The sequence below is a fragment of the Prunus dulcis genome, chromosome 4 (assembly GCF_902201215.1).
Source record: "Prunus dulcis chromosome 4, ALMONDv2, whole genome shotgun sequence".
Taxonomy (NCBI): Eukaryota; Viridiplantae; Streptophyta; class Magnoliopsida; order Rosales; family Rosaceae; genus Prunus; species Prunus dulcis.
In genome coordinates this window covers 13,565,762-13,577,411 of record NC_047653.1, presented here as the reverse complement: position 1 = coordinate 13,577,411, position 11,650 = coordinate 13,565,762, and the positions used below count along the sequence as shown (strand labels likewise).

Below are 11,650 nucleotides of genomic sequence, written 5' to 3'. Positions count from 1 at the left end.
TCTTTCTAGTTCTGCAAAACCAATGTGCTTCTGCATATTTCGATACACCCGCCCGAAACCCTAAAAAGAAAAAAGTTTTTATCTTCTTTTCCTTTCCTTTACAAGACCTCCCCCATATGCATTGATTTTTCGTTCTCTTGAATCCCTCCCTCACACTCTTGCAAAAACAAATTACGCCACACAAATCATGAATACCCTTCTTGTCACCATTTTCTTCTTGGTCATCCCCATCTTCTTTCTCATTACGAGAAGAAGAAAATCATCGAAAAGGCTTCCTCCGGGCTCATTGGGACTACCCATAATAGGGCAGAGCCTTGGCTTTCTTCGAGCCATGCGCAACAACACAGCAGAAAAATGGCTTGAACAAAGAATAACCAAGTATGGTCCGGTTTCAAAGCTGAGTCTCTTTGGCAAGCCAACAGTCTTCATTCATGGACAGGCTGCAAACAAGTTTGTATTCAACAATGATGGCAAAACCATTACCAGCCAACAACCTGAGTCTACTCGAATGATTTTAGGTGACCGGAACATATTGGAGCTGAGTGGCGAGGATCACAAGCGAGTTAGAAATGCTCTAATGGTGTTCTTGAAGCCTGAGTCATTGAAGCAATATGTAGGAAAATTGGACGAAGAAATCAGGAAGCATCTTGAGTTGAATTGGCATGGGAAGCAAAAAATAACAGTAAGTTATAGCGCTATAAAAAGCTTTTGAGTAAATTACACTTAGCACTCATATAGGTTGGGACCATACCTACTGCAAAGGCGTTTAGCCGGCCAATTAGTTTAACAAATATGTAAATCTACACTTGTTGGCTGAATTAAAATTCACATTAACAAAGTTTTTCGGTTGTTCATAGGTCTTGCCTCTCATGAAGAACCTCACGTTCAACATTATATGCTCACTGATTTTTGGGGTTGAACGAGGACCTCGCAGAGACGAACTCATCGAGTGTTTTCAACGAATGATAGAAGGACTGTGGTCAGTCCCTCTTAACTTGCCGTTCACGCGTTTCAACTGCAGCATCAAGGCAAGCAAGAGGGTTCAAAACATGCTTAAGGAACTAATTTGTGAAAAGAGGATGCAACTTGAGCAAAAAACTGCTTTACCACTCCAAGACCTTATTACTTGCTTGCTTAGCATTCGAAATGCTGACAATGAAGAAGAATTAACTGAAAAGGAGATCTTGCACAATATCATAATAGTTATGGTTGCAGGATATGACACTTCATCTGTGGTCATTACTTTTCTTTTGCGGCTTCTAGCTAATGAACCTGCTGTTTATGCAGCCCTTCTTCAAGGTATGCATAATCCCCCTACTCCTAAAATTCTACACGACGTACGAAAAATGAAGCGTTCGAGTTTACCTTATTCCATTGGATCACTAATGAGTTGGAACCTTTGTAATGTGATTTCATTTGTGTTTGCAGAACAGGAAGAAATAGCTAGAAGCAAATCCTTAGGGGAACTTCTGACATGGGAAGACCTTGCTAAGATGAAGTACACATGGAGGGTAACGATGGAAATTCTGAGGACAACTCCTCCTGTCTTTGGTGGCATGAGGAGGGCTATGAAAGATATTGAGTATGGAGAATTCCTCATCCCTCAAGGGTGGCAAGTAAGTTCAAATTTTCTATAACCATATATATTTACAGAAAGTCTCATTCTCATTCTCTTTCAAAAAGATAGAAATATTGATGAAAATCCTAACATCAAATATTGCTAGATATTCTGGGCTATTCCTATGACACACAATGACGATAGCATATTCCCTGAGCCATCAAAGTTCGATCCAAGTAGGTTCGAGAACCAAAAATCAGTTCCACCCTACAGCTTTGTTCCATTCGGAGGAGGAACACGAATATGTCCAGGATATGAGTTTGCCAGGATTGAAATCCTTGTTGCAATCCATTATATGGTAACTCAATTCACATGGAAGCTATGCGCAGACAACAAGTTCAGTAGGGTTCCCATGCCAGTACCCACTCAAGGACTGCCTATAGAAATCACGCCAAGGAAACAAATGTAATGTTAAGATGTTTGATCAACTTCAATACTTATCAGGCTCGCTATACAAAATGTCTCGATGTGGAACGATATGTTATGCTATTCGTGCATTGAAAGCAATCAAATTCTATCGAGCTACCTCTAGAGGTTGTATATCATGTTACACGAAAACGGGCCATGAGAGCGTTTAAGAGATTTATGGGGTCCTGTGTGCAAAAATTGAAAAGAAACCATTCTAATCTGTCTCTGTGATTTTAGACTAACCTTTCCAACCTAGTTCCAGCTATATTACTTTTCTTCTTTTATCAAGGGAAGGGGGGAATTCGAACTTGGAACCTTTTAATAACAAAAACGAAAAACAAAAGTTCTAGCTATATATTGTCAAGTTTTTGTGTCTGATTAAATAAACAAAAACAATGAGGGAATAATTCCAGAGAACTTGGACACCCTTATACTAATTTCTTTAATTTATTAAATGTATAGAAACAGTGAATTATACAACACATGATGTTGAACTATTACTTATTATATTACAAGGCATACTTTGCATTCTGTGCATTCTTTAATAGAAGTATAAGTGCACTTGTAAACCAAGAAGTTTGGTGGGGTTTTGTTTTCAGAGTTCTAAATGGAATAGTTGACTTACAGGCACATGAGATACCCTCCCGGAAGCCAACAAAAACATATTTAGCTTTCCTTGAATTGCATTGAATTGAAGATGGATTAAACTCCTGTTCTTTCACTCCACAAACAAAGCCTCACAAATCATGGATATCCTACTTCTCATCACAGTTTTCCTCTTCCTCATCCCCATCTTCCTTCTCCTTGCAAGAAGAAAAAAGACATCAAATAGGCTTCCTCCAGGCTCACTAGGGATGCCCATAATAGGCCAGAGCCTTGGCCTTCTCAGAGCCATGCGTGTCAATACTGCTGAAAAATGGCTTGAAGAAAGAATCAGAAAGTATGGTTCAGTTTCGAAGCTAAGTCTCTTTGGGAAACCAACAGTCTTCATTCATGGACAGGCTGCAAACAAGTTTATATTCACCGCTGATGGCAGCACCATTACCAGCCAACAAACGGAGTCTATTCGTATGATTTTGGGTGACCGGAATATACTGGAGATGAGGGGCAATGATCACAAGCGTTTAAGAAATGCTCTTATGTTGTTCTTGAAGCCTGAGTCACTGAAGCAATATGTTGGAAAAATGGACAAAGAAACCAGGAAGCATCTTGAGACGCATTGGCATGGCAAGCAACAAGTAAAAGTAAGTTATTCCTATCAAGAACTTTCAGTGAGAGAATTTCAAAATAGAAAGAAAGTTGAAAGGGGTTTTGAAATGATATAACTTTACTTCAAATGCCACCATTTGGTGAAAGAAGAGTTTACCCTGTTGTTCAACATTTTTTTTTTTTTCTATCAGATCTTTTCAACCATGTTTTTCTGATCATAGGAACTGTGGCAGCCAAAGCCATTTTTTCTATCCACCTAACTGCATCCTGTCCCTAGAATGTGTGAAACAAGAGTTACCTAGCAGAAACCTCCCTGTATTGCCTTCTGCTCCTGTTTTTTCTGTTAAGATTAAAAAAGAAAATGAACTCAAAGCAACAAACAAAGATCAATGTCAATTAACGAAGGTTTCTAAATTCTATTGCTTGATAGGCCTTGCCCCTGATGAAGATTCTCACGTTCAACATAATGTGCTCTCTGCTTTTCGGGCTTGAACAAGGAACTCGCAGAGACGAACTTGTGGAGTGTTTCCAACAAATGATAGAAGGAATGTGGTCAGTCCCAGTTAACTTTCCGTTCACGCGTTACAACAGCAGCCTCAAGGCTAGCAAGAGGGTTCAAAACATGATCAAGGAACTCATATCCGAAAAGAGAGCGGAACTTGAGCAGAAAACTATTTCTCCACTCCAAAACCTTGTCACTTGCTTGCTTAGCATCCGAAATGATGACAACGAAGAAGTTATAACAGAAAAAGAAATCTTGCACAATATCATGCTAATTATGGTTGCAGGACATGACACTTCATCTGTTGTGCTTACTTTTCTTTTTCGGTCTCTAGCTAACGAGCCAGCTGTTTATGAAGCCCTTCTTCAGGGTATGCATATTAGAGGCAAGATTTTCAAATTTCCTGCATAAAAGGCACTGATCCAATGCAACTGATGCCTTTTGATTTGTGGCTTGCAGAGCAAGAAGAAATAGCTAAAAGCAAATCCCCAGGAGAGTTTCTGACATGGGAAGACCTTGCCAAGATGAAGTACACGTGGAGAGTAGCAATGGAAACTATGAGAATAACTCCTCCTGTTTTTGGTGGCTTCAGGAAGGCCTTGAAAGACATTGATTTTGATGGCTTCCTCATCCCCAAAGGGTGGCAAGTAAGTTCAAATATACAATAAAGTGCTATTAGCATCCGTGTCCCATTTTCTTCCAGAAACATACAACTGATCATAATATCCAATACTGTCAGATATTCTGGGCTACTTCTATGACACACATGGACGATAGCGTTTTCCCGGAGCCATCAAAGTTTGATCCAACTAGGTTCGAGAACCAAGCATCAGTTCCACCCTACAACTTCATTCCATTCGGAGCGGGGCATCGAGTATGTCCAGGATACGAGTTTGCCAGGATTGAAATACTTGTTGTAATTCATTATATGGTAACTCAGTTCACATGGAAGCTCTGTGCAGACAACAAATTCAGTAGGGATCCCATGCCTGTACCTACTCAAGGACTGCCCTTAGAAATCAGGCCAAGGAAACCTTATTAAGTATTAAAATGTTTTGTCAACTTAAATAGTTATCATGCTTTGTTTAGAAGGATAAGGTGTCTTAATGTAAGTGATGTGTTAGCTATCTATATATGCCTTTGAAACAAGGTCTGCAAAGCTACATTTGTGAGTATTAACTAACAAAACCAACACTGAAAGTTCTTGCTCTTTTGGGATTGGTGTTTTTGCCCCCTTATAGCTCTTGTTGGAATTGATCTAATAACTAAAAAGGGATGCTATTTTGCTTAAGACAACAAAAGTGATATGTTTATTGTATCAAATAGACTCTGTTGTGCTTATCATATTTTGGTGTGCTACACTTTTCTTTTTGCCGGAAATTTTGGTGTTACATTATTATTGGTAGGGGTGTTTGTTGGTTTAAAAAGGACAAAATTTAATCAATCCACACATGTGATGCTATCCAATTAGAGCTTAGGATCCGATTCAGTCTAATCCATTTTGTATTTGATTGATTGAATTCGATGATCGGTTTTAGTTTCATCAAATGACTTAAATTGTTTATAACTTTTAATTTCAAATGTGAAAAAGCATGAAACTAACTAGGTTGGATTGCATTAGATTTGATTTTAAAATTTAGGGATCCAATTCGATCGGCCAAACCATCGAAAAATTGACCAAAATTGAATTGAATCGGTTGGTTTAGACAAATTGGATTGGATGTTGAACACCCCTAACTATAGGCCAAAATTCAACTTTACCCCGTCTACATCTTTGTTCTTTTATCATTCATAAATTGGGCTGCTAATGAGTTGGCGACACCCCTCTTGTTATTAACGTCTATCTAAATTTTCTTCATACAGTCTGAGTTCAAAATTCAAATGATGACAAGATCATGTATCTTCATGTATTTGACAGTTATGATGCTTGACATCTCTCTTGACAAACCTAAATTTGCAGTCTGATTAAACAAACGAAATAATGATCGAATAATTCCCCTGAACTTGACCCACCTTACTCGACTCGACACTTGTCTTCTGTTTTGTCAAATGTGTACACGCATACAAAAAATACTTGTTAACATAAATGATTGCAGTTTGCATTATATTACAAGTCATACTTGCATCTTTAATAGAAAAGCATGGCCGAACCAGCAATTTGTGAGATACCCTAGAGTGACAGATAAACCTCAGTGATTCTTGTAAACAGAAAAATAAAAACCAATATGTTGTTCCCAACTCCTTTCTGAGACTAGGGAACACTTCAATCAATTTGGAATGACATTATAAAAAAAAAATAAGAAAAAAAAATAGTGGAAAAGAAAGACATGCATTACAATTCATATTCCTTTTCATGTACATTGTACAACAATTGGAACACTATCACCGCCCTCCTTTTGTACCTGACTACCGAAAATATTTACAGCTTCGCCATCTTTCATTCATTTGTATCCAACAATAGAACTACACTAAAAGCAGAAGAAACTGGAATGACATCAACCATAGGCCTAACAAATTTGTAAGAGCAACGAATTGAGGACTTAGCAATTCCGTGACCTGGAGTACTTTGGGGGCAGTGATTCGCACCTTTCATTCATATGGGAGTATGGTTCCATGCTGTTGTATTCAGGTAGTTCCATTCGATACTTCCCTTTAATCTGACAGAAAGGAAGCTTCACAGTGTCCCCGTCATTGCACCACTTTGGCAGGCGGCTTGAATTATTTTCAAAGAATTTCAGCATATAAGCATCTTTTATCTGCATTTATGGCAAATAAAGTTAAATCCACGAGAAGGAACATATAAACTCCTCATGAAACAACTAATTAGCAAAGCACCTAATGGATGACGTTTTGAATGGAAAGCTACATGAACCTCAACAATCTAATTCCTTTATTTTTTTCAAATGTCACTATACTATCCCTAGAACTAGCATCAACTCAGCTCCTTTTTAGACAGTGGATTAAATTTTGGAGACAAAGCAAACGACCTGTTTATTCTAAAGCAAACAGATTTGAATTTTGTTCTGAATAAACTCACCGTAAATTCAGTGACTTGGATAGAGCTAGCAATTGGATCAAACAGTCCTGCCTCCTTATACATTTCAAGAATGAAGGCCACACACGATGTTGACTTCCCATCACTGTATAGCCAATCATCCTGTTCGGGAACTGTCAGTAGTTCATCAAAAGATGATCCTCTCTTTTCAACTTCAACTAGAATATCCGGAAAACTAAGGTTCTGCATGAAATACAAAGGGTACATCAGAAACTCAGAACGATAATAATGACACAATGAATTTCAAAGATGATATTGACTAATTGCTTAACTTCTAACCAAAAGTAAAAATCTTGATCAGTTGATATTTCTAACTTAAGGAATGCTGATTTATCATTTACTCCAAAAATATGATGCCCTTGTGGCAATAAAACATAGTTTTTAAAGAGAGAGTTCCAAGATAACCACAGGATTGCAATGCAAGGAAAAATTTCACAACACCTGTGTTCCAAGTCTCTTGTTCAAGGCTTCATTCCACATGTTCGCAGCATATGTAGGCTGTATATGATTCCAAACAGTCATAACAGAAGCAACCTGCATAACCATAGAGCTAAGAATAAGGACCAATGAATAAGAAAACCTCTTCAAGCTCGTAGAAGCATCCACAAGCAAGACATGTCTGAGAGAGAGGGAGATAGCAGGACTTAACTATATTCTCTTAGTTGGCTCACCAATTTAACTATGAACCTAACGAGAGCATTTCTTTTTATCTTCTTTTCCAGTCGTAAACATCCACTGATCATCATCCTATTAAAAAGGTTTTACTTAGAAGGAATGTCTACCCTCATCCCCATCATGAACCCCTTTTAGGCCACTAGGAAGCATGTATAATAGCTGCATGAGCACCTTGATACAGATTAATCTGTACCCACAAGTTTATAAAGTGGTTGTCTGAAAGCCAGAAATTATAAACCATAAAGAGAATAATTGGGGTAAAGCACCTAACAGGAAGCTTTTTAAGTCCTCTATAGAATCCCAGGCCCCAACCACCAAGTTCAATCCTAACTAAATCAGACACTAAATCATCATACCAAAAGAAAAAAAAAAGAAATTAATATTAATTTTGATTTACTAATACTGTAACAGTCTGATAATGAAATCTTAAATGTACTTATAACATGATACCACGTGAGCATCCAAAGGGGGTGGATAGTTGTCTTGTATAGTATCTATCCAGCTGAATATCAAGTTATGATACCCATATGGTTGGCCTTCCATGCTCCTTGCGTACTCCCAGGCAGCAGTCTCATTAAACTTTGCTCGTATATCAGGATGCAAGGGAAGCAACGCAATATGGGGATTGGAATCATCTTTATTCAGCTCAAACTCCCACCACTCATCCCATGGCAGCACAGCAATGACATCTTCTCCCTAGAAGATGAAAGGAAAAAAGGACAACAGATTTATATACATAGTCATATACAAATAAAGACACACACACACACACACGTATATATATATATATATATATATATATATATATATATATATATAGAGAGAGAGAGAGAGAGAGAGAGAGAGAGATAATTTAATGTTTTTTCATATTTGTTGGTGCTTAGAACCCATCTCGTCCCAGCATTGCCAATCAAACCAAAGCCCAAAGGCAAAGGACATAGTTATAGCATTACTTATCCTTATATAATAATTATTAAAATTAGCACTCTTTGACCTGGAAATGGTGCCTGACTATACAGAAAACTGGAAGAAAAATGTAAAACAAAAAAAAGTTTACATGCAAATCACACACAAGCAAAACAGAACCTCAAACCAAATGTACAATACCATTGTATTTTAACTTTGCAACTCACCTTCTCGTTTTCATGTCCTGATTCACCAACCCAAAGATTTCCTTCAGAATCCTTTAAACAAACGGCAGAATGACCAGCGTAAGCTCCACTGACCCACTTCTCTAGTGTCTCAAATCCACCCCACCGCCCACGAATTTTAGATAATGCTAGGAAATCTCCAGAGTGAATATCATCAACGCTAATATTTGTGACCCAAGGTTGAGGACGTTGATGAAAGGAAGCACCCATGTGCTTCTCGAGAAACCCAATATTGGAGTTCTCACCCCATCCAGTATTTGTAAACAAGGGAAAGACATCCCACAATGCTTGAAGGGTGCCTAGCATCCCTGCTTGCATGAGGAAAATAGAAACTCCCCTGTTTTTCACCTGATTGGGTAACATTAAAGACAAAATTAAACTCTTTTAAAAGGAAATTGGAATATCTGGAATATCAAGTAATATATGAATACTAGAAAGTGGCAACTTACATATTCAAACTCGGCTTTTCCTTGCCACTCTTTAAACTCAAGTGTATGCTCCCGAGACAGGAAATAGTAATCCCATGTGACAGTGTATGGAGTTGCAAAGACATAAATATCCATACATGTCCAACTATGAGCCTTATTAACCTGGATACAAACATGGATTCAATTTTAAACTAATGTAATAAAAGTATGAAAACTCTGATGAATGCCCCAGATTTTCTAAGCATAAGAACTCGGTATCTAATGAAAATGTAAGGTCACAAATAGCCTTAATTAGGTATTTTCTTTCCTACAGGGATCAACCAACCGCAAGAGGTTCAAATTCATAAGTACAACATTAATGAAACCTATATTCTAGAAAATGAAGCCAAAATGATATGCTTTGGATCATAAAATCCACAGAACAATCAAAAGAAACCCCAGAGAGGCTCTAACTGGAAATGTAATTAACACCTTAATATCCAGCAGTCCTCTGATATTCTAAGGAAAAACAAACAGCAAGTAAATTCCACAACTCCAATACCACAAACCTCCAATTTCTGCTAAATCACCTAGAAACAAACTGAAAACCAACCCTCGTATAGCCCATAATCAAACTAGCCAATAAAATCTTCATATTTATCGACAACTTTTGAACAGAAAATTAATCGAGTATCCTGAAGACCAAAACTTAAAAAAGTTACACAAACCCAGCTAAAAAACGAGCAGAAGAAATATGAGGTCACTGAAACAAGTTTAACATAATTTAATACCCATTAACCCACATACTCAAAACTCAAAATTCGCACAAACCCAGTTTGAAAATGAAAGAAAACAAGCCAACAGAACAAGAAATTTCAGTTCGTCTAGACCTTGATATGAAGAGTTCCGCCACCAAATTCGCTGCCACTCTTGTTGTGGAACTCCATCCAAGCTGTGTTCTGGTAAAAGCACGCACCTTTCCACTCCAAACTGTCTTTTGGAGACGAAGCTGAGCCCACGAAAGTGGGCAAGAGATCGACCGCACCGTGCAGAGAGTTGAGGATTGGCCATGAAACCTGTCTGGGCAAGAGAGGAAGGACGTCTCGGGGGTGAAATGGTAATTTGGCGGAATATGCGAAGAGCAAAGTGAGGGTGATTACGGCGGCCGCAAAGAGTAAAGAGGGAGAGGAAGCCATGGCTCTCTGTATGCGTAGGTAAGAGAGAGGGAGAGACCCTCGGGTAGTTGAACTCGTTTTGTTAGACAGATAAAAAACGCTCTTTCTTTAACTTATTATTTGCCTCTTTCTCGCAATTCCAACGAGGAAAGGAAACTTTTTCTTTTTCCTGTTTCATTTTTCTCTTTCCCTCTCTTTTGGAACGTGGAAATGTGTACGACATACATGTATTTATCTATCTGTCACGATTCGACAAGAAAAACAAAATGTATCTGTCAGGCTCTTATCTTATTCGATATTTTCAGTTGGAAAAAAAGACTCCTTCTGAATATTAATTATATTAATTAACTATAAGTTGAGATTTTTAATTAGTCATGTAACAAATGCATCATATTGAAATGTGTATGTATATTTTTCTTTTCATGTTTTTGATGAATTACTTTTGCATATGAGTTAATATGTAATTTGCTGGAAGTAGAAATGCCTCCTTCCAGGGAATGAGAGAAGCAATGTATAGTGGAGAATGTTAGCAACCTTCTCTCTCGCCTTCTCTTTTTAGTCATTTTCCCTTCTCTTCTCTCTCTCTCTCTCACTTAAAACAATGTTTTTCATTTAAAAAAACATTAATTATATTTTCACATTTGCCCTTGCAGTGTATGAAATTTAACATATTTTTTTGCCTTCCTGTTTGTACGTGTTTTATCTTATGGGCCCCCTCTGAGCCTTTTGCCTTGAGTTGTTATGAATGTTTAAAAATAACATCATGACCATTTACAATAGTAACAAGGCTCATCAAGGTGAAGGGGACAGCATGATGGCAGCAATGGAGCCATTACTGCATGCTGCGAGTGTGGATATAGTGCTTGAATCAGTAGAAGACGGTGGGTCCACGATGTGCTAATTGAGTTCTCTCAACTGGTTGATGTGTCTGGAAAACTGGTTTTTTTGGCAGTTTGAATGAGCAAGAACTTCAGCATATTGTTCTTGGCAGTATGTCTTTCTGGCTATGCATTCAGAATCGAAGGATTAGATCATACAGAACTCTGATTAAAAGTTCCTGGCCCCAATGGCTACTGAATGTTTCTTTTAAACATATTGGCACATCTGTGGGTGTGGCAGGGTCAGCCCCAGTTTTATTTCTGGAAGTTTCCCAAATATCTTAAGAACAATTCTCTTTCTTTTGGTTCTAAAACAATTCCATGGTGCAATATGAACGTCCTCCTCATGAGATCAGTTAGATATGAAATGGCACTGCCTCATTTGATTTTACCAACTTCTTCGGTCTACTGGCAACACTTGCAGAGAACGTAATATGGTATCATTCCTACCACATATCTAAGCGCACTCGATCATCTTCGATAGGGTTCCTCTTTTGTAGCCTGCTGGGAGTTGGAGAAGACTAATTAAACCATTGGCATTAAGAACTATGACCTGAATTGGTGAGTACCAG

At 38.0% G+C, this 11,650-nt stretch overlaps 3 protein-coding genes across 3 annotated transcripts; 2 read left to right on the top strand and 1 right to left on the bottom strand.

Annotated features, from left to right (window-relative positions):
• LOC117626488 (cytochrome P450 716B1-like) lies at positions 1 to 2,027 on the top strand. Its single transcript, XM_034358202.1, has 4 exons — positions 1 to 682; positions 858 to 1,299; positions 1,429 to 1,616; positions 1,725 to 2,027. The coding sequence occupies exons 1-4, from the start codon at positions 188 to 190 to the stop codon at positions 2,025 to 2,027; spliced, it is 1,428 nt and encodes a 475-aa protein (XP_034214093.1). The 5' UTR covers positions 1 to 187.
• A 745-nt stretch (positions 2,028 to 2,772) lies between these two features.
• LOC117625431 (cytochrome P450 716B1-like) lies at positions 2,773 to 4,779 on the top strand. Its single transcript, XM_034356983.1, has 4 exons — positions 2,773 to 3,270; positions 3,666 to 4,107; positions 4,197 to 4,384; positions 4,477 to 4,779. Exons 1-4 carry the CDS (start codon positions 2,773 to 2,775, stop codon positions 4,777 to 4,779), a joined length of 1,431 nt encoding a protein of 476 aa, XP_034212874.1.
• A 1,268-nt stretch (positions 4,780 to 6,047) lies between these two features.
• On the bottom strand, positions 6,048 to 10,408 carry LOC117624772. Its single transcript, XM_034356216.1, has 7 exons — positions 9,916 to 10,408; positions 9,068 to 9,208; positions 8,601 to 8,966; positions 7,918 to 8,163; positions 7,234 to 7,326; positions 6,775 to 6,975; positions 6,048 to 6,493 (listed from the first exon to the last, which is right to left on the bottom strand). The coding sequence occupies exons 1-7, from the start codon at positions 10,219 to 10,221 to the stop codon at positions 6,278 to 6,280; spliced, it is 1,569 nt and encodes a 522-aa protein (XP_034212107.1). The 5' UTR covers positions 10,222 to 10,408; the 3' UTR covers positions 6,048 to 6,277.
• Between the last annotated feature and the right edge of the window lie 1,242 nt (positions 10,409 to 11,650).